Source organism: Sinohyriopsis cumingii, chromosome 16 (genome assembly GCF_028554795.1).
Source record: "Sinohyriopsis cumingii isolate HCF-2022 chromosome 16, ASM2855479v2, whole genome shotgun sequence".
In the NCBI taxonomy this organism is placed as follows: domain Eukaryota; kingdom Metazoa; phylum Mollusca; class Bivalvia; order Unionida; family Unionidae; genus Sinohyriopsis; species Sinohyriopsis cumingii.
Genome location: NC_142976.1, coordinates 70,678,179 through 70,702,453, shown reverse-complemented (window position 1 = coordinate 70,702,453; position 24,275 = coordinate 70,678,179). Strand labels below are relative to the sequence as shown.

The following is a 24,275-nucleotide window of genomic DNA, read 5'->3' as shown; positions in this document are numbered from 1 at the left end:
TTCAGCCGAATAGGTTTCAATCACCTAACTCGGGATTCTTTCCCTATTCTTTTTAGTTGACCTTGGCTAGAGGTCCCCTAATATCCCATGTGTGCTATTTATGTATATGCTATATTGTATGTATGCTATACTTTGTTTTCGTGTCGGGATAGCCATCTATTTCAAATTTTTCCACTTGTTCTAAGATCCTTATTATTGGATCAAATTTTAAAAATTTTATTTATGTAGTCTGGTTAGATAATTTGACTGAAGTGTACTAAGGTTTTACAGAAAAAAAAAAAATCCTAATGTATCATGAGTGCCATATGATGTGGTGTTCTTCGCATTACTAGTTTTGGGAAATGAGGTCAGCTGTGTTCGGGTGGTGTCAATACTCTTTATTTTTTATGTGTATCTCCCAACTCGAATTAGGCTGCCTCTTTTTTTTTAATTAGTTTATTGCCAAAGATTTTCTAAAGGGTTTAGATTCCCATTTAAAGGGGAAAATTCTGTACAGTAAGGGAGCTGTACAGTAGGAAGGTATTACTATAAGAGGAGTAAGATTTGAAACATGGTTTGCGTGTATTGTTGTGTGAGTGTATTCCCTATGGGGACGTTTTTCCGGACTCTTTCATGGACCTGTTCACTTTGTGTGGCGCCATGTGACATAGCCCTATGATGTCATTATCACGTACTTTTCCCATAAGGGTCCCTGTTCCCCACCTAAATAGTAATTTGATTTTAGGATAGACCCATTTTCTTTCATGGGACCACTCTTTGTCCTTCGTAACCAAAGAGTAGGTCAGGAAAGCCGACTAGACCAATAGTCTGGTTCACTGAAATCTCTCCACTCCGTTAATCTTTGTTATGAGGTCAGGGAACCAGACTACTAGACCAGCTGTGGAATGTTCGGAACATCTCTATTGACTTTAAAAGAAGAGGTTAAACTAACATTTTCAAAGCAGTTGACGAGAGTGAATGCTACTTACAAGTTTGATCAGCACAGATTCATTTATGACTTGTGTTGTTTAGCATGCCTGAGAGTGATCAAAGTCATAACATGGCACACTATTTGCCTGTCGAGGTAAGATTTATAAAATGTTTTCACACGGATGGCATGCGTAGTGTTTATAATACAATTATAGTGTCCTCTATTCTGCCCAGTCTTCCTGATTCATCGTCATTCTGCTGTTAGCTAAGTTATGGAAGATGAATTATGAAGTACCAGATTTTGCAATAAAACAAAGTATTTTTCATTGTAGATGCAACCCGCAATTATAAAAAAGAAAAGACTGAAATCTGTGCAGTTGCTTATATTTGGCGCGATCTTTCCAGCTGTAATGACTCTGAGGTAATGCAGTTGGAAAAAAAATGAATTGTAAAAACAAAATGTCATTCAGATGGTGAACAGTTTCGTGAATAAAAGTGAGGATAAAATAAGACAAAATGTCTGCTGAGTCGTTAACGTGCGGGACAAATTAAAGCTAAAATAAGTTTGCGTTTGTCGGCACCTCTATGATCTGGGACATACTGTATAATAATAATGACTTTCTATAGCGCCTAATCTTTAGAAGCTCTAAGCGCTTTACAACATTAGACAACACCTATAAGATAAGAAGCATAATATTATTACAAAAACAAACATGAAATTAGAAAAACATTTAAAAAAAATAAAAAAACATGCCGAGAATATTTCAGGTAGGAAACATTATTAGGTCTTTAAGTTTGTTCTTGCAGTCGAAATAAGTGAGTTTTGAGAGCACACTTGAATGGGATCATTGTCTTTGTGTCAAAGTTCAGAGGGCAATTCATTCCACGTTGCTGGGCCCTGGTATGCAAAAGAACGCTGTCCACATGACTTTGTTTTCATAGTGGGAATAATGAGTATACGATTGTCAGAAGAGGAGCACAAGTATCTTGCTGGTGTGTACACATGGGTATACTGTGTCCAACCCCATTTTCATATCATGTAACAATTTTTGAGCTTTCATTAATATTATCTCATTAATAATCTGGACCACTCCAGTGGCCTGGTGGTTAGCTCTTCTGTCTCGAAAGTGGAAGGTCATGGGTTTGATATCTGGCCGAATCATACCAAAGACTTACAGAAATGGTACAAACAGTTAAAGCTGCCTCGCTAGGCACACAGCATTAGGAGGTTGGTGTTCAGACTGGCCTGGTGTCAGGACAGACAATGTGACTGGGTGGGACATCATGCTACATGTCTGCAGCATGATGCCCCAGTGTTAGACATCACTATAAACTGCCACACTGCAGACATTGTAGCAATACGACTGAAAAATTGTTAAAGCTACCTTAAAAATCCTAATCACACATTAATAATCTGGGTTTATGTTTATTGACATTTGCAAGTGTAAAGAATTCTTATGACCATAAAGAAATGTGGCACACACACTCGTTCATATATATATATATATATATTTTCACTGAATTCATAAGGGTAAAATCTTGTCTGTTTCCAGTTAGTATATAGTTTCCTATGAAGAGGATTCCTCCTTTAAGTAAAGTACCTATCATGTTTTTCAAAAAAATGTGATTTGCTTTTGAAATTTAGTTGTGCTGGTGATATGCAGAAATGTATTCCACATTGTAGAAAGACTAGTCGATTATTAATATTTATCCACATATATGCCCCTTACCATTATGAAGACCATCTACGTGCCATACCTCCGTGCTTAAAACAATAGTGCTGTGATTTGTATTTTGTTGCAGGAATACAAGCTGTAGAATCAAGTCTTAATTTTCTTTGATTCACATCAGGCACAATCTCCCTTGAGCCAGGCATATTAAATTAGAGGCTTTATCTCAGTTACTATATGAGGATCCCAGTCTAATGCATTGTTTTGGTTTTACTAGTTTTCACTTTTGAGTTGGATCAGTTTTATGGGGTTTTTCAGTGATGAGGACGGTTGACAACCAGGTCAGTTAGTATGGACCTATTTAGGGTGCCCATCCAATCATCTACCAATGTTAGTGGTGTGGTTTGATATCAAATTCAATACCCTTTTCTCAAAACAAAGTTATGAAAAATATTATCAAAATGTGGTTGGAGCTGATTGCACAAAAACCATTTCAAGTGCAAGATAGAATGCTGACTGGTCTATAATAGCCTTTATCCATAGGATCAGATGTAACACTCAGAACATAGTTTTGTGTGAAGATTTGACAATCACCACTCAGAGGTCATGTGCTGGTTACCAGTGTTATTGCCATAAATGCTAATTTTATTAGCCAGTTAGATTAAGTCTTATATCTTAATGTTTGGGAGACTGAGTAGCATCCCTGAAAAACATCAGTGTATGCTGAATGATTTGATTCACTTTCACATTTCTGAAAGCTGCATTTACATTGGTTAAAGGTCACCAGAACATGACCCCAAGGTGGTCGCTAATGTAAGAATGGTATTCAGGTCAAGTTGTGAATTTAAAACGTTGTGATTTGAGGCTACAATTTGACTGAGGGAAGAATCATCACAGCCATTGTAAGATCATGCATGTGTTACCAAGAAATCAAACACTCACTGACTTTCTGCAACCATAATTATATATTTATTTGTTCATGAAACAATGTTGATTTATTACCAAGTTTGTGCTACTCATCGTATCATCATTGACTTGTACATGAAATCACATGAATAAAATTAACAATTATATTATCTTGTGTACGTTGAAAAATTCATTGCTGCAAATATTAACTAAACTGGAACAAATTTAATTTGGCTTGGGCAAGCTGAGTTTGCAAGGATTTTTCTTATGGGCAAGGTCAAAATATTGAGAAAGTACATGAGTGAGGGATGATGTTTATGTTCTGCAAGTTTTATACTCTGATCTTTCCACAGTATAAATGTCAGCACATTTATTTAGCATTTACAACATATTTATTACCTAAATATCTGCAGGTTCTATCGTCAGTCAGCAGTGCTGACAGATTTTATTTCTAAACTGGTCTGTCTGGGTGGGAAGTGTTTGTATATTTGATTTAATTGTAAGTTTTAAAATCTTTTTAGTTTTCGATTTCACTATATGTCAAAATAATATAGTTCTGTTTATTAGGTACTAAAAACATTTTCAGAAAATTGTTTGATCTAGACTGTTCCTGTTTGTAAATACATTAGGCTGACCTTAATTCAAAATTAGTAACAGTCACTTAAAGTTTTTTTTAAATTTATTTTTATTGTGGGAATAATTAGAGTGAAATTGAGGCTGTATTGAATACGTGACTAAGCTTGTAAATAGCTTTATTGAAGTAAACAACTTTTTTCTATATATTTTATTCGTGGAGTAACATGATTGGTTCCTGTCAGGGCCATGCCGTGAGTAAATGATGTAAACATGATCACATGACCCTTTTCTGGGCTCCTGTTTTGCGCAATATTAAAGTTTTAAACCATTGCTTAGAGAGAGATCTCATCTCTCAAACACTGAAACCTAATGGTGTTTCTTTTGTTGTGTCATTTTGGGAATTACATTTTAATGTTTACATTTTAATTATTTGGATTCTAAAAGATTGATTTGTTTCTCTGGAAAGATTTTGAGTGCTCCTTCAGAATTCTTGGACAAAGAAATTTCATTAATTCAAACACGTGATTATTTTTTTTGTTTCTACAAGGAACTGTAAACAACCACACTATAGGATACAGTATACATCATTGCCTTCCATCTTGTGTTCTTCTTTGTGACTTGAATTCATTAGAACATTTTGTTATTAGGACTTATACAATTTTATTTGTGGATTATTTTTGGATTTGATTCTTAAAACCGTAAGTTTTTTTTTTTTTCATTTTTCCAGGGAAATAAATAATTTGTTAAATTTTTTCTAAGCTTGTTTTCACTCTTTTCTTGTGTTGCTGTTTACTTGAGCCTAAACATATAAGAACTGGGGGCTCATCTGGGAAAAGACTTAATGTCACTATGGACAGTTTTTGAACTCAAGTAATTAATTTGTTTGAGACTCATCATCTTGTTCAACTTTTTTGGCTAAGCACCATCTATCAAATAACTGCTCATTGACTTTGTCCAGCTTCAGAGACTAACTCATAACCCTTAAGATGCATTCTTTAACCATATCAGTCACCACTTTGTTGAACTTACACTGAACGGTAAATATCACTAGCTTTAACAATGAGAACACATTGTAATAATTGAGTCTAATGCTCCCTTGGCCATTTAAAATTTTCAGCAACTTGTTAAAATAAGGAAAATATTTTGTCTTGATCTTTTTCTCTAAAAAGGGGCACTAATCCAATATTCTTTGCAACATCAAAACTTAAATTTGTATTTGATGTAGGAATATGCTTTTCACTTGCCAGCTCCATTTCTTTTATTCTAAATTGATGTTCTTTCTTTATCTATTTGCATTTGTTTTTCTTTTCTCTTTCCAGTCTCACTCTCTACTCATCTTTGTATTTTTCATTTGTTCTTTTCTTTCTCCAATTTCATTTCTTTTTCCAATTGCAACTGCGTTTGTTTTTATCTTTCTGAAGTTCCAGCTAACTCGGCTCCAATTCCATCTTGTATTTTAATTCTTATGTGTTTAGGCTCGAATAAACAGCAACGAGTGGCATCTTCTTGTGGACATGATATTGTGAACATTTACTGTTCAAAGCATATTTTGACAAAGGGGGAATACATGTCTTTTGTAACTTATTAGTAATATTTAACTAATATATGCAAGTATAATGGATGTGTCTAGTTTCAAGCCTTAAACCTAGCTATGGACAGATTAAAAATAGGGCTCCAAAATATGCAGAATCGGCAGACTAGTATAAAAAGCTGCTTGTCATAGATTTTGATCATGCATGTCACAGATTTTAAGGTGACTGTTATAATTGTTAATATAACTCGTGAGATTTCTTTGACATATGTGTTTGGACATAAAGGAACTTGCCTCATTTGATTAGCCATCTGGTTTTATTTAAAGCATGGTCATTTTAATAAAAAAAATCTGGTACCCACAAGCTGTGTTTATCATCATTTTGTTAACAATAATTACTGGAGACTGATACATACTGTAACTCGAATCATCCAGTTGTGATTGTACATAAATCAGTACGAATAGCCAGGCTTTTCTAATTATTTTTGATATAATTGAAGAGATGAATCTGAATATACAGTTGAATCTAGTAGAAAAGTAGATGAAGAAAAATGCTATGGTCATATATTCAAATAGGTTTTAATATAAGTTTTGGTTATGTTTAATTTGTCAGCTAATCATCTCTCTCTCTCTCTTAGCAATCTCAGTATTTTCCAAGTCTGTATTTTTGTGTCTGTGTATATACATCATACATGTATCTGTATTTGCTTTTTACCTATATGCATTCTAACCTTTCATCCCTTCCAGAATATGACCTGTCAGATGACACATGGTTTTTAACTTCCCAACTCCTTTCCAAAATATTCATTTGTAGTAATCTTAGGGAAAGAATACAGAGATCTACTGGTATTTACCATAAAATATCTATGTGACAGCTGAAATTTTCCTAACTATCAGTGAAATTATGAAAAGTACTACCGGTAGTCCAACAGGAAATTGTACTAGCCTCAGGTATACTTTTCATATGGAGCCCTGTGACCTGCATTAACAGTAAGGAGTCATGTTTGATGTAATTGGTAAACTCATTTAGCCATTAAAGGTAAGGTGTTTAGTGGTATAGAACCACTGTTGCACATGATACTTATTTCACTCCATATTGAATTGGTCCTGTAAACTGGGAGAGTCCATTTGGCTAATTTGCTTAGGTAAATGAATGAATATTTAATGGTGTGGGTAAGGAGCTGGTATTTAATTGTGAGGGAAAATATGCTGGTGCACACAGCTTGAAATTTTTTCTCTTTCTGTTTAGGAGAATTTGTTTATTTCAGTTCAGTTATTTTAAGAGTTATTTTTAGTCAAAAGATAAACATTCTCCTGATCCAAAGTAAGACCTCCATCCCCTCATTAAATGGACTGTCCCCAAAGTACACATGGAACATTGCAATTTATTTGATGTTTTGATTTACTTACCATCATCTCTGTTGATTGCAAATATGAATACTTACATTACCGTATACCCCCTCCACAACTGTTGAGAGCAGGAAAGACTATCTAGTTGAGACTGTTCTGCTGTCCAGTGGATTTTAAAGATACATATTGTATATACTTGCTTATAAGTTGAGTGACTGCAAACAATTAAGATCCTAATCTGCTGTCGCATAATGTGCATACAGATCAGTCTGTTTGTTACAATGATTACTCCAAGCAAACTGCACAGACCAGATCTGCAGTTTGCAGTTGGACTTGTAAGCATGTATATACAGTACATGGTTTAATTTTGAATGATGTGATTTGGTGTGTGTATGTGATGATATCGGACAGTGTTATGTATAAAATGCTTAAGATAAAGAATATTTTATATTATTTTCTTCAAATTTAAATTTGTAATCATTTTAATTTTATAATGGATTGCATGGAGAATTTATTTTCAAGTGTATAATGTTACTTTATGGGTCACATGTGATGGCCCTGCCCCCATAAATCTCAAGACAGCCTGAGGGATTGACATGATCATTCATTTAAGTCATCTACATGTACTTTTTACTTACATCTTTTTTATAACTTTAACTATCATCTGAAAGCATTCCCTCTTTTATTTCATCTTATTTGTAATTTATTGCAATAATGTCCCAAAGGCATGTTTTCAGCTTGCCAAGGGGCGAAGACAAACTGACTTATCAAACTACAGCCTTCTTTAGATCAGAAGAGCTCATTGCTTTGGCATGTTGTCTAGTGTACTTGTCACCAGTACCTTTGACCTCAGTTTAAGTTTAATATTGCTGCTCCATCTAAAACACTATTATCTACAGTTACTTTTGTTGAAAACGATGCATGGTTTGCCATCTTAAAAATCTTTGTTTCTTCTTCATATTGACACAAGTTTTCACTCAAAGACTTAGTCTTGAATAATTATTGCTGCTTCTCCCTAGTCTGGTCATATTGATACAGGTTTATTATTATAAGTATTCTTGTGAAGTTTAGTTAATCCAAAATGAGAAGATTATAGTTGCGTTGGTGACCATCTTGGAAATCTTGTTATCATTACTCCTTTATGGATTGTCATATGGACCTGACGGACAACTGACAGATTTTATATGAGGTCAAATTGAACTTAAGATGAAAATAGTGTGAATTGTTCAAATATGGCTATCTTGCAGGGTACCCCCTGGAAATATTTTCTTTGTGCCACAAAATTCACCAAATTAAAATATGTGGAGCCTCTTTTCAACCAAAGAAGCCATTTAATGCCATGATTCCTGGACTTAAATATATATATGCATAATAGTATATTGGTACTATTTTTAATCTATATAAATATGACAATAAGACAGTTTTTACATGTTTTTATTACATTTCAGAGCACAATAATAATTATTAATAAGTATAATAGTACCATTATATACACGTGAAGTTCAATGTATAGCATATGAAAAGCAAGAATGAACAAGAATATTTCTTTATAACAAAATACTGCTTAGTCATGATGAACAATATCACTGACATTTCATCAATATCTGCCTCATTTTTTTCCCCAGACCATTTCTTAAATGCCTTCCAGAAATCAAAGTTCTGAACACTAGAAATTCTCATTACATTTTTCATAGATATACCCATAAAATTTCGTAAGTTTGTTTTGATCACATTCTGGCGATTGAACTCCCTCTCACAGTCTGCAGTAGAAATAGGGGCAATAAGTAACCTGGTGGCTGCCTCAGATGCAGCTGAATATAAATCTTTGTTTTTCAGAGCTCGATTAGCCGTATTCTTTGTACTTGATACAGACTTGTTTTATAAAGTAAATCTTTGGTTTTTTCTTTGATATAAGCGACTCCGGCTCTTTACTGTCGATGACGTATCCTTATGGTGGCATCCTGTGTTACTCATTTAAGTTCAGACCACAAAAATGTGTTATCTAAGTAAATAATCCCTAAAATACTAAGCTGTCCCAAGTGTATCTCACACTCAAGTTTGCAATAAACAAATTTACAACACATGCAAATGATAGCAGATCTTTTTGGCAACCTGTTCAACAACAGTTCCCCTTGAATAACCAATGTGGCTGTCATGGTGGCCATCTTGAAAATCTTCTTATGGCAAATTATGAGCAGATTGTAATATCAATTCACATAGAATTCATAATAAAATGCTCATACATCTGATGCCTATTTTGTCCTGAAGACATGTGGCCATGACTTTGTGATATTGAAAATCTTGTTATTCCATATTGATTTGGGGTTGTCACTAAAACACTTCTTGCTATACATGTATGTAGTTGGTCTGAAACGAAAAGGAGGCCAGTGTGATTTCCCAAAAATTATAACATCTTGTTGCATTTTATTCTCCTAAATATTATGTCCATACCAACATTTTTTAAAAAATACAGAAACTTAAAGTCTTGGAAATTGCTGTGGTCAGAGAAGCGAGACTGAACTTCGTTATCTTATGACCTGTCACATGCATCTAATACTAGCCTGTTGGACCTTGAATATTTATTGTTCCTATGCATTTAATAAATGGACCATTTAATCTGCAAAAATTGGAAAGAGTAATAAAAGTGCACTCATGCAAGCAGCAGTCTATCATTTGACCGTGAAAGACTGTTGATGTAAAACATTACCGGAAGACAGCAAATTTAGAATGCAATACATGTACCAAGAGTCTAGGCTGGATTTTTAGATAATCAGGCTCACGCCTTTCAACGTCCTCAGGGTAAACCAAGTACTAGTATTTTCTGTATAAAACTGATGTTTTAGATGAGCGTACGTATGGATTTATTAGAAGGCCAAAATCAAGCACAGTGAATTTGTCTGCTACAAGATAACCTTAGATCATGGGTGGTCCGGGCTTAACATTTGCGAGTGTAGGGCTCATCTATAGAAAGTCCACAAGATAACCTTAGGACCTGGGTGGCTCAGACTTAACATTTGCGAGTGTAGGGCTCATCTATAGAAAGTCCACAATAACATGGGTGGGCCAGGTTTAACATTGATGATTAAGGGCTCATCTATAGAAGGTCCCCAAGATACTTAACCTTAGAAGACTGGTAGTCCAGGACTAACATTTGTGAGTCCATGAATGTGCTGGAAGTGCATTTAGAGATCTATATAATCTGTATTATCTTGGGTGTAATTTGACATGATTACTTGATAGTTAAATGTCATCAATACTTTAACCTTTCCTTATAAGATATTAAAACTGGGTGGTGGCATTCGTGAAAGACTAGGCTCTTGTATGCAACTTGTCTGTTGACTTATTTTCATTTATGTATCAATCTTCATGGCAGGAACAAAAAGATAATCTGAAGCTAGTTCAGATTTACCACCACATCATTATCGTTATTATAAGCAATAAATTTAGAGGTAAAAAAATATTTTTACACCATGTTTTTAATAAGAAAAATCTTTCTTCTTTTAGGTAGTAGCCCACATTATGCGTTTCCTGTCAGTATCAGACAGGAAGGAAGCTGCTGTTGTGTCACGATCCTGGTATGAGGCATCTTTGGATCCCATTCTACAGCGGGATATCATCATCCACTTCTATGCTACCTCTTCAACTGGAGAAGCAATCCGAGGGTTAAGCCGAAGGAAGATGCCACACCTGGTGCTTCACCATTTTGACACTTCCCTTGATGCCAGTTCTGTCATGCACAAATCCTGTGAATATTTGACCAAGAACTTGTTGAGCCTTTCACTGAAAGGTAGTAATATTACAGAGAGTACATTTGTTGAGTTATTGTCACATTGTGAAATGCTTGTGAGTTTGGACTTAAGTTGCTGTGACTCACTCTTCATGTCTGGAAAACTTCTGGAGAAAAATTCAGAAATTCAGAAATTAAGGCATGTGCTGAAAAAGGTGAAAGAAATAAATTTATCTTCCATTAGGTTTTTATCTGATGCAACATTTAACAGGGTCATGACAATTTGTGAGAATGTTGAGAAATTGTCACTGGGTTCGGTACAGATTACGTTCAATAGCACAGCATACTACCCAAAGGGTGAAACAAGATGTGCAAATAGTTCTTTACTGACTTTTGATAACATTCTGGATTTCATTAAAATTCAGGCTGCAAATTTGGTGTCCTTGAATCTGAGCAGAAGTTCCATGACGAGTTCCCACCTTGAGTCCATAGCCAGTATAAAGGACTTGAAACTCAAGGAGCTTGTGTTGGTTGGATGTAAAGACATAGACACTGGAGGAATTGTGGAACTATGCCAATATCAGAAAAGTCTTCAATCCCTGGATTTTAGTGGTTGTGTACATTTGGAAGATGGAGCTGTGAAAATGATAGCAGCAGAGCTCCACCATTTACAAATCCTTAAGCTGAGTAAGTGTCGTCTGATAACAGATGGCAGTGTTAAACAACTATCACAGCTTCCTCAACTTCAGGTTCTGGATTTTTGTGAATGCTACCAACTGACAACAGATGGATTGACTTTAGGACTTTGTAATGACCCAAAAGGGTCTGTATCTTTGACACATCTTAATCTGAGTGGTTGTACAAATATCACCGACAAATTTGTTATCCAGTTGTGTCAGTGTGTGGGAAGCCTGATGCATCTCGACTTGGGATCATGTTTCCTAATATCTGATCATAGTGTCCATGCCATTTCCAGCTACTTGAAGCATCTGCGCTTTTTGAGACTGGCCTGGTGCAAGGAAATTACAGATCTGGGGCTTCTTGGTTTGTTGATGAATGATACATCAACTGACATTGACCATAAACATGATCATGGCATTTGTAGATGTACCAGGAAGTACAAAAGCACGGAAATTTTTAGAAAGCCAGCTGCTGACTTGGACAAAGACTCTAAACTCACTGCAGGACAGATCCAAAACCTCTTGCAGTCAAGTCACATTGTTAATAAGCTTAGTAACTTATCAGGCCTTCAATATTTAGATCTTACCAACTGTAGCAAGTTAACGGATCTTGGACTGACACAAGCAATTCAATTCCAAGAACTTAAAGTACTACAACTTGGAATGGTCCATGGGATGACAGATGAAGGAATGATAATGATTGCTCAAAACAATCCCAGTTTAGAAGAACTGAATTTGTCCCATTGTGTCCCATTGACTGATGTAGCTATGGAAGCTATAGTAACCAAGTTACCAAGGTTACAAAGTTTGAACATATTTGGTTGTGATAAGCTGACGGACAAGAGCATTAAGCTTATTCAAACCTATTGTAAGAAACTGAAGCACTTGGATGTGTCCTTCTGTGCCAATATTACATACAATGCTGTTGAGAAATTGGAATCGGCGTCTAAATCAATTCAGTCTGTACAGAAAAGAATGATTAGTGGGGCTTTATAAACTGAAGCATATAGTAGCTAGTTGATCATATTGTGTATAGGATGCACCAAACCATTGACAAAGACCCAGTATGCTATGGTATAATATGTCAGCAGGTCATGGCATATTCCGACTAGGATTCCAAATGAACATTGTAGGCACAACTTTGCTATGGTACCATGCATCAACAGATCAAGGTTCATAAGCAGTGATTTCAGGTAGACATTGTAGGCCCTGATCTGCCATGGTACCATGAATTGGCAGATCAGGGTTCATAAGCAGTGATTTCAAATAGACATTGGAGAAGATGATCTGCCATGGCACCATGAATCAACAGATCAGGGTTCATAAGCAGTGATTTCAAGTAGACATTGGAGAAGATGATCTACCATGGCACCATGAATCAACAGATCAGGGTTCATAAGCAGTGATTTCAAGTAGACATTGGAGAAGATGATCTGCCATGGCACCATGAATCAACAGATCAGGGTTCATAAGCAGTGATTTCAAGTAGACATTGGAGAAGATGATCTACCATGGCACCATGAATCAACAGATCAGGGTTCATAAGCAGTGATTTCAAGTAGACATTGGAGAAGATGATCTACCATGGCACCATGAATCAACAGATCAGGGTTCATAAGCAGTGATTTCAAGTAGACATTGGAGAAGATGATCTACCTTGGCACCATGAATCGACAGATCAGGGTTCATAAGCAGTGATTTCAAGTAGACATTGGAGAAGATGATCTGCCCATGGTACAATGAATCAACCGTTTTAAAGAAAAACTGCAACAATTTTTTATAGAAATTTTCTCAAATTTCCTTTGGGTTGTGCATTTACTTTAGAAAGATTTGTATATTATGTGCAAGATTATATAAAACAAATTCAGAGAAATTTGAAAATATCAAATTGACTTAATTTTTTGTGTATTTGTCTAGTGGCTTTTCAAGAAACCTTTTATATGTGTGTTACAGCACTTGCCTTCCACTCACATAATAGAAAATACAGGTCAAGTATTTGTTATAAGAAATTGGGTTTATCGTGCATGAGGTTGGTAAATAGAGATAAATACATTTCTCCTGCTTTCTTATAACCAGCAAATGCAATAAAAATCCATTTACTACAACTATACATAACATTATCCTCATCAGTGCATTTTGTTCTGCATGTATACATTCAGTTTACAGTACATTCAATACAAATGACTTACTGCCTCTTATATTTATTAATCGTCCATATAGAGAGATAGTGAACCAAATAAACCTAAGTACAAAATGTGTAGAGCAAAAGTAGAGAGCAGACAGGCGTTATGGACAGAAAAGAAAAGAATATACAGATTGATAACCTATGAAAGGTACTGAAATAAATCATTGTACATTTCAGAGAGAAATATACAGAGTACATGTTTGAAAAAAAAACTGATGCATTAACTATATCATAAATCTATGTACCTTATATGGGACAAAGGTCAAGTCACATTTTTCCTTGAAGCAAAAGAATCATCAGGCACTCTTCTTACTGCAATTCCATGACCAGTACCCTTCATAAGCTCCAGTGGAATGACCACCACTAATATGCTGTTCATATTTGTTGTTTATACAGACAAGTAGCAAACTAACCAATCAGAACGTTACTTACCACTTGTCTTATAATAGAACAACACAGCATGAACAGTAATAGGGTAGTTTCATTGCTCAATGAACAAAACTCAACAGGTAATCCTGGTTCAAGGTTACCCAAGTGGCTAAATATGTGTAAAATGAGAATAACAATAATTGCAACTGATGACTTTATTTTACTCATCAATGAATATTAATTACAATAAATAATAAAATACCCATTTCTGTCTAATTAAAACATGAATACATAAAGTTCTAAAATATATGATCCTGCTACATGTGTAAAGTCATAATACAGATCAAGTAATTTTTACAGCTTAGTGTTTGACTTTTATTCTAACATTGACAAGACCTCTTCTTTTTGTGGGGCAAATGAATATTGATTATTTTTGGTCATGTTCAACATTCATGGTCACCTATCAGTTTGATTTTAGAAAACATTTAAAATCATCAGGGGATTAACAAGAAATGAGGTTTAAAAAAAATTCTGTTGTCTGTATGCCAGGTTGTTTTCAAAATGAGAACAGATGTGTACATTTTGCTAATTGTGGTTTTACTTACACATGTAGAGGACTAGTGATTTTAAGGTTTTCATTTTACTTCATATGATCGTAATCTGTTGTCCAAAAATTCTGACACTAGACACTTTTACACAACTTACAGACTTGTATATCTTGAGCTTCATTTGCCATTGAAAATGTAAATGTAATATTAACAAGATTGGTTTTATATACAGGTATTTAAATCATTAATCAGACTTTATATTTTTTTATTCTTATCAACCATACCATACAAGAAATTCAAAAATGAACTGTATTGCAGGCTTTATGTGATCAGTTGTTTTGTTTACTGCATTTATTGAAAACAGCGGGACTGATTAAATTTATTTCATTCACTTGTCCCAAAACTTTATAACTTGTCAGGATTTTGAGATCCATAGAATGAACGCAATAACTAAGGTACAACTTATTTATTTCTTAAAAGAATTTATTTTTTTCAAAAGCATTGGCTGATATTATACATTTACTACTCAGGGATTATATTTTAGCTGCTGAATTTTTAAAAAGTAACCACGTACATGTCTACCACCAGGACCAGCACTAAGTCAAAAGTTGATAGTAGTCTGGGTTGGAGTCCTCAAGATGTGGTCTTTTTCATGAAATGTTCATAAGAATCTGCAAACTCTTTTGGTCAACAGAATTCCTGAATGAAGTCTTCATTAAGTTCATTGAATGAAATCCCTGTTCATGGTTTTCCATAATGTACTAGAATGTTGTCTGCGTTAAAGAGCTCATATATTTTTTCATTTCAGTCTCATTTAGTTTTTAAAGGGTGTTTCTGGTAGATTGACAGCAACTCAGACTTCAGGGATTTTCTACACAAGCTAGCTAGTATGTGATACATATACTGTGCTGCACATGCTGTCTAGTGTCATGCATATACTGTGCTGCACATGCTGGCTAGTGTCATGCATATACTGTGCTGCACATGCTGGCTAGTGTCATGCATATATTATGTTGGACATGCTGGCTTGTGTCGTGCATATACTATGCTGCACATGCTGGCTAGTGTCATGCATATATTATGCTGGACTTGCTGGCTGGTGTCCATCATATACTATGCTGGACTTGCTGGCTAGTGTCATGTATATACTGGACTTGCTGGCTTGTGTCATGCATATCTATGCTGAACTTGCTGGCTAGTGTCATGCATATCTATGCTGGACTTGCTGGCTAGTGCCATGCATATACTATACTGGACTTGCTGGCTAGTGTCATGCATATCTATGCTGGACTTGCCGGCTAGTGCCATGCATATACTATACTGGACTTGCAGGTTAGTGTCCGGCATATCTATGCTGGACTTGCTGGCTGGTATCCTGCATATACTATGATGTACAAATTGGCTTGTGTCGTGCATATACTATGCTTCACATGCTGGCTAGTGTCATGCATATCTTTGCTGGCTAGTGCCATGCATATAATATACTGGACTTGCTGGCTAGTGCCATGCATATCTATGCTGAACTTGCTGGTTTGTGTCCTGCATATCTATATTGGACTTGCTGGCTGGTGTCCTGCATATACTATGCTGGACTTGCTGGCTGGTGTCCTGCATATACTATGCATGTGCAGCATAGTATATGCATGACACTAGCCAACATGCTGGCTAGTTTCGTGCATATACTATGCTGCACATGCTGGCTAGTGTCATGCATATACTGTGCTGCACATGTTGGCTAGTGTCATGCATATGCTGTGCTGCACGTGTTGGCTAGTGTCATGCATATACTATGCTGTACATGTTGGCTAGTGTCATGCATATACTATGTTGTACATGTTGGCTAGTGTCATGCATATACTATGTTGTACATGTTGGCTAGTGTCATGCATTTACTATGATGTACATATTTGCTAGTGTCATCTATAATATACTGTACTGTACATGCTGGCTAGAGTCGTGCATATGCTGCACTGCATAGGCCATGCGAGGTCCAGAGTTCTGTGTTGAGACTTGCATCTACTAGCACCAACCACAGACACTGCTATGGGGGTCATGCTAATTACAATGACCATAATTCACTAGAGAATTTTTTCAGTAAATTCACCACATAAAATTATGAGAAATTCTGATGAGAATTTTCAAGCATATTTTAGTGCAGTTTACAACATATGGGTGCAGGTGAGCATGACTGTAGATTATATGTGAACAAGATACAGTATATAAATATAGATGCTTGCTTTAAATGTGGATTATATGTGTACAGTTTTAGTACATGTTTACAGAGTTAGGTTTTTATATGCACATTATAAGTAGATGTTTACACAGGATAATTTCTACTATGGATTATATGTATACATTATTCAGTAGATGGATACATATGAGCTTCTACTGTGGATTATATGTGTACATTTTACAGTAGATGGATACATATGAGTTTCTACTGTGGATTATATGTGTACATTTTACAGTATATGGATATAGATGAGAGTTTCTACTGTGGATTATGGGGGCCCCGAGTGTCCGATTGGTCTAAAGCGCTTTTCGTTACGGATCACTGCCATCTCACCTTGTCTGCAGCGGTTCGAGTCTAAGATTCAGCCAATGTGGGCATGTGAGAAAACTTGCCAGTAGCTTCTCGTGGGTCGGTGGTTCTTTCCGGGGTTTTCCGGGTTCTTCCTCCACCATTAATACTGGCTGCCATGTATAGCCTACAGTGTGCTGAAAAATGGCGTTAAACCCCACAACAACAACAACTACTGTGGATTATATGTACAGTTTAGTTTCTACTGTGGATTATATGTACAGTTTACATTAGATGGATACATGAGAGTTTCTACTGTGGAATATATGTATCCTTTTCATGAAATACCCATTTTGGCCATGTAACTATTTTGAATTACACAACAGCCATTCGTGTAAGTGGTAATATTTTGATAAATGCTAATAAGTTTGTGATTTTCTTGAACATTACTGATACCATAGAAAGATCATATTCATTGGCACATTGTATTAACAAGCTTTCTGCAAATTATTTATTGACCTTCCTCCTGCAGCATTTACGATATTAACTTATATATCTATATAACTAAACATTTGTTTTCTTGAAATGTATACCCCTTAATACTTTGTGTTAAAATATTTGCTAAATCTCAGCTCAAAAACAGCAGAGTTATAACACATGATTTTGTTTTTTATGCATACGGAACACTGCCTAGGTGTCCAAGTAATACATGTCAGGTAACTCAAAACCTGAATGTCAGCTTTCTACTGAGATAACTGACAATCGTTAAGACAGTTATTGTTAGAACAATCATTATTAAGAAATGTTTTATTCAATGACCAGCTATCATTTTATTTTAGCAGTTTTCCCCAGCTAAACCAGCCTTAAAGTTTATCATTATTTCACCTTTAATTGAGGTAAGCAACAATGATTCTTTAGAAGCAATAATTACTTTTACAGTAGAAGATGTGTGATGAAGTATTTTTATGCTTAGATTTTATATGCTTACCACTTTTTCATTACTAATGATCAGGCCTTCGAGCTTGTGACTTGATTATTGTATGATATGGTGTGAATCTGGTTAAAGTTTTGTCAATAAATCTCTTGTTAGTTACAAAGCAATGCCATCTATAAAGAAACATACCAATAACTTATGTTGTGCTGTTTTGTGAACTTGGTTTTAAGTGCAGGTGGTATAATAATAATAATAATAATGACTTTATTTAAGGAGGGTAACACAATTAGCTTTAGAACTAATCTACCTTGAGGCTTGTGAGAAACTAAAGAGATATAACTGGCAAGAGCTTCATTAAAATATCTTCATTGGTTCAAAAGTAATGGATAGAGGTAACTTGTTTACCTTTTCTCATGCCATGACCTTGTTTCTGAGGCAGGGAGTATGGCTGTGCTATGTGACAAACTATCTAACAATGATACATACCTGGTTAAAATTTCATACAAGTATTTAAAGTGGTTGAAAGGTTGCACTCCAGATAAGGATACAAGAGTTGCATTTTCTCTTGCTGTGGCCTTCACCTTGAGGCAGTGGGTATGGCTATGTTATATGACACACCAGCTGTATATAATATACAACTAGCTAAAGTTTCATTGTCATCAGTGGTTCAAGTTATACTTGTAGTTTTTTCTTGCCTTGACCTTGAGGCTGAACATTTGACTGGTATGCAACACACTAGTCTAGTTATAATACTTTGGCAAAGTTTCATTAAAATATTTTCACTGTTTAAAAAGTACATAGTAAACAAGGATGAAAATTAGTATGACATTTTTCATTGCCATAACCTTGGCCTTCACTAAGAGTGTGTAGCTGTAGGATGCTATACGCTGCCTAAATGTGATATTTAATTAGCTAACGTTTTATTTTCATATATTGGTGGTTCAGAAGTTATTATCTAGACAAGGATGTAAGTCATAAACTGAAATTTTTTGTTGCTGTGACCTCGTCCATGAGGTAGTGGGAGGGTGTGGCCGGTTACATGACACATTACTTGGATAAAGTTGTATGAAAATAATTTCATTGGTTCATTTGTATACTTGAGACAAGGTTATCTATATCATGAAGCAGAGGATGTGGTTTTATTACACAGCACACTGTCCAGATATATTTAAGGGCAAAATTTCATTAAAAATTCTCTCCAACTGTTACACTGTTGTGGGCATACATATGGATGGTCATTATATACATTATTTTAATACCCCATACTTCAAAGTTAGAGACAAACAAATGGATGAACAGTGCCATTTTATAATACCTCAGACTTAAGATGAGCATATACAAAATAATGGAGAAATGGATGGACAACACAGTACCATAAGACCCCTGACTTGAAATGGACTGTATACAAAGCTATGTTCAAACAAATGGATGGACAGTATTATGTCACCCTACTTCAAATAGGTGCATACAGAGTTTTGGATGGACAGTTCCATATTATAATACAACTTCCTTGAGATGTGCATATACAAAGTTAGAGACAAACAAATGGATGAACAATACCATAACACTCCTGCCTTGAGATGGGCATATACATAGTTTGGGACAAATAAACGGATGGACAATACCTTATTGTAATAACCCTTTGAAATGGGCATATACAAAGTCAGGGACAAACTAATGGATGGACAATGCTATAACACCACTGCCTAAAGATAGGCATATATAAAGTTAAATTATCATTATTAGCAATATAGGTTAACATCTTCAATTTCCATATGTATTGAACTTCATGTGTTAGTGCTAATACATGTAACTAAGTTAATTGAACATCATTTGCATTTTCATGAAAATTGACAAATACTTGCCACAACATCTTGGGACAGTCAAGTGGAAAATTAACAAGTCCTCACTATTATTTCTTTGGACAATACAAATTTATCAGAATTTGATCAGTATCAGTGAGGCATAAGATCTAACAATGACATTATTCTAATTTTCTTTAATTGGACATTTGCCAACATTTATCTGTAAAGATAGGTCAGTGGGTTCAAGAAAAATGATGTTTCAACATGCTTATACAGGTTGTTTTATAGTGTATCGGCACAATGAAAACTACATTTTTTAAATTTTTTTTTAAAAGTCCTAATAAATGTTTAGACATCTTCATTCTTTGTTTTAATATTTCATGTTAAAGTTGTTACAGATTGTTTGTTATAGACATGTTAATGCTGTGATTTTTTTTTTAATGTACAGTTTGTATTTATTATTTATAACTGGCATTAAAAAGACTCTGGTGAGATAAATATTTGATATCTTCATATCCATTGTTTTGGCATTAAAAGACTGGTGAAATAAATATTTTTAAATCTCAACATATTTATTGCTTTCTAGTGGTGTTTACATATTCAAATGAGTTAAGTAGTTTTAATATATATTTTTGTATTGCTAGATGTAATTTTTTTTTTTTTTTTTTTTTTTTTTGCTTGTAAAAGTGGTAAGGGGAGGAGAGTGTCAAGTAACCCGGTTTCATTATTTGAATTGTCTCACCATAGTGCCCAGTTCAGTCCTTTGATGGCTCACAGTTAGGAACAAGCAGAATGCTACAGCTCTTCCGAGTAATATCCTTTTAGCTCACCTTTACAAAATTGAAGTAAAATACCAGATAACCCTCAATACCATCATCAGCATTTCTTTCTTCAGAGTTCCTGGTAAACAGGTTTAACAGCACCTACCTGCTTGAGAAAGGGCTAAGAAAACCCAACTTTGTAAATTTTGAGAGGGGGGCTAAGGAGACTTTTGTACATTTTGAGTGGCGGCTAAGGAGACAAACTTTGTGTATTTTGAGATGTGACTAACAAGACAAATTTCGTACATTTTTAGCAGGGGCTAAGGAGACGAACTTTGTACATTTTGAGAGGGGGCTAAGGAGATAAGCTTTGTACATTTTGAAAAGGGGCTAAGGAGACAAACTTTGTACATTTTTAGTAGGGGCTAACGAGATGAGCTTTGTACATTTTTTTTAAGATTTTTTATTTATCTAGGTCAGGTAAACATACTGTTATCCTTGGAATTGTGAAATTTGGCAAGGGGATGCATATTGATTAATATTTACACTCCTCTTTCACTTTTCACTGGCCAGATCAATCTTGCACTTTCCTTTTTTTTTTTTCTGGTAGAATCATCAAACAAGCTGCTTGATGCAGTATCTGCAGTACCATAGCCTTGTATTATGTTGTTTGTCCATTTATCTGTTACTTTCATTTCTTCACACTTTGATCTCCACAGTCCAGTTACCATACTTTGTGACTGGCTTAGCTAACATTTGTGCTTAGGAAGAAGTCTGCTGATTTATCAGGGTCAGTACCACTGTGATTAAAGAAAGTGGCTTTCACCCAATAACATCAGTTTTGCATCACATACTTGGCCCATGCTTTGAAAATGGCTTGCAGAAGGGTAAAGAAGAAACCTGTTGATCTTTGGTTCAAAAGATCAAAGGTTAACACCACAGTGAAAAACGTTTTTTGCACAATCCAAATAAAACATTGTGGATGGCTTGCATTTGGGGTAAGGAAAATGCATATTGAAGTTAAAAGGTCAAGATTTCTCGCATTGAAAGAATAAAAACGTGTCTGCTCAATAATATTGGTTCTAGACCACAGAGCATGATCAAACTTTGTTGATGGCTTGCACTTAGGGTAAGAAACAAGCCTGTTTATTTTGGGATCAAGATCACTGTTGCTGATAGAAGAGCTATGATCCATACATAATATTTAGTTCTCAACCATGTAGCTTCACCCAAGTATGTGAATCACTTACACACTGGGAAGTGATTTTGTGGACAAAGGTCAAGATTTTTGTGATAAAATTAAGAATGTTTATTGTGTATTAACTTAAATTTTTAGACCATGTACCTTAACCAAAGTTTGAGTAGAGCTTGCACTTATGGTATGGAAGAGGCCTGTTGACTTAAAGTCAAGGGTCTAAATCATTGTGACTCATAGAAAAATTAATTTTGCTGAATTATGTCTGTTGTAAAGAAAAAGGGTCATAGTTTGGGCTTTGTAAAAAAAGAAAAAAAAAGAATGAAGTAACAGTTTTTGCACAATGAGTTTCGTTAAAAACCACTTACTTTGACCAAAGTTCTAGGCCTTGAACATACTGTGCTATCTGGAATAATTAAACTCTGTGATGACACGTTTCTTAAATAACTCACACGATGCTGAAGCAGGTCACAATGGCCCCGTTTTACACTAAAGTGACCTGGTTTAAATTCCTTTTCATGGCAATGTTGATGCTAGAATCAAATCAATAAATGGATAATCTGTTTCACACAATGCCAAAAGAAGGTCATTGTTGCCTGCATTTTATCTTTTAGTATATATGCATGCTATAGAACTTAGAATTACAAAACTTTGTGAGGGGATGCATCTTGATTGCGAAGAGTTTCTCTCCGACCTGGTGTTTATTCTTCAGTGAGAATGTATACATTTTGTGTAAAGTTCATTTATTGGGTTCTGTTTATATCTCAAAGACATATGGTAAATGAATGCGTCTCTGTTACAGGATGTTTTACAAATCAACTTGCCTGACTCCCAGTACTAGTTCAAATTTGGCTTGGCCTAGTTCATTTTCCAAGGTACTTCCACAATTGCTAGTTGTAGAGAGAGTCTAGTTTGTCGTGTATTGTGTTTGTAGTTTTATGCAATCTTGTCATGGTATATGTTTCGGCACCTTTGGAATTTATATGTACAACATTCTCCATCAGTCCTTTACTTTACTGTCAGCCTGTTATTACCTTGTAGTCAATGTCAAGGTCAGTCACGTTTTCTCCCCACAAAATTAGAAAGTTTAAAATTCCAGACAACTCTAGGGAATTTATAGTCCTTGTACAAGTTATATTTCCTGACCATAAAGTAGTCAAACATTTGGATTTATATAGAAAATCAAAGTCAAACACTCAGACTTCAAAAGTGTGGCATTTTTTATTTTTTTAAATAGTTCACAGGAATAAATAAATAAATATTCGAACTGTGGCTGTTACTGTTGAAGCCGATGACTCCATGTAAATATGGGAGTAGTGAACACCCACATCCTAGAGGACAAAAAAATCTTGCAGAAAAAAAAGGACTAGTTTATGAAGGAGGCAGCCAAATGAAGAAATGGCAGGGAGTAAAACATGCATGTACAATGAAGCCAGATCCTTCCAACTGATCGAAAATTATTTGAATAAATGAAAGAGGTTTATCTCAAACCTGTAACTGCAAACACTGCATTAGTAATTGTCTCGTTCATAGCATGATTTCCAATCGATGCTTGGAAAAACAAAATATTTTCACCTACCGTAATTGGGTGTAAAGACTGTTGTTGCCCGTATGTAGAAATTATCAGTACTCATCCTTTTGGCTTTTATTGCAGTGCATACTATCTATATGAAACTGTTTCTTATGTCATTAATATTAATTAAGGAAACTGTTAAACTCCAATTTACTTGCTTAACTCAACATTTTTCCTTGTATACTGCAGATGTCATTCAGCAGGGCATCTTATTTCATATTTTTGTTTTAGTTTATATTCTTTTTTTATTTTGTTTCAGGTACATCCTCACATAAAGTACATTTTAAATCATTGTTTGACAGAAATATATAAGCAAACTAAGTATAGACCTGGCAGTGACTCATATATTAGAAATTAGAATAAAAAACCCTTTGTCCCTTAAACTCTATGTGAACTTAGCTGATTTGTAACTGTTTTGGTGAAGGATTCTATGTCTACTTCTACCTTGATTAGATCCATGTCTGACCTGGGTTTAGCTTTTGTTTTGAAGAGTGAAAATTTAAGCCTGGCGCTGACTCTCTTATATTATCCTTTTATCCCTTTAGACAACTGTGAACTTGTCTGACACAGAAGTGTAACTATTATGGTCAAGGATTTTATTTGTATTTTAACCTAGATCAGATCTGTGCATGACCTACAAGCATTAAACGAACTGGTTTGGTTTTTGTTTGCAAAATACACTGAAGTAGTCTTGGAAGAGAAAAATGATGGTTTGTGTGATTGTATGCGCATTAAAAATATGTGTTGTGATCCAATATTATACAAAATATAATTATTTCAGTATCCATTATAATTATCACCTAAAGAAGAAAAATTAAATTGCCAACATTAGTAGAATTTTAGTAATCTGTGGAATTAACACAAATACCATGAAATCAACTATTGATAGCTTCATACAAAAACTGTAAACTTTAAATGCTTTATTTTTAAAATAATAAAACTTAGGAAATATGCAATTACAATGTACAATCCACTTAAGGTTTATTTTGTCACCAAGGATTTTTCTTAAAGGATTTATAGTATCTGAAATATTTT

General features: G+C 34.9%; 1 protein-coding gene across 1 annotated transcript; it reads left to right on the top strand.

The window, feature by feature from the left end:
* The first annotated feature begins 896 nt into the window (after positions 1 to 896).
* On the top strand, positions 897 to 20,282 carry LOC149780745 (uncharacterized). Its single transcript, XM_089937806.1, has 2 exons — positions 897 to 1,063; positions 10,447 to 20,282. Exons 1-2 carry the CDS (start codon positions 1,013 to 1,015, stop codon positions 12,343 to 12,345), a joined length of 1,950 nt encoding a protein of 649 aa, XP_089793932.1. The 5' UTR covers positions 897 to 1,012; the 3' UTR covers positions 12,346 to 20,282.
* The last annotated feature ends 3,993 nt before the right edge of the window (positions 20,283 to 24,275 follow it).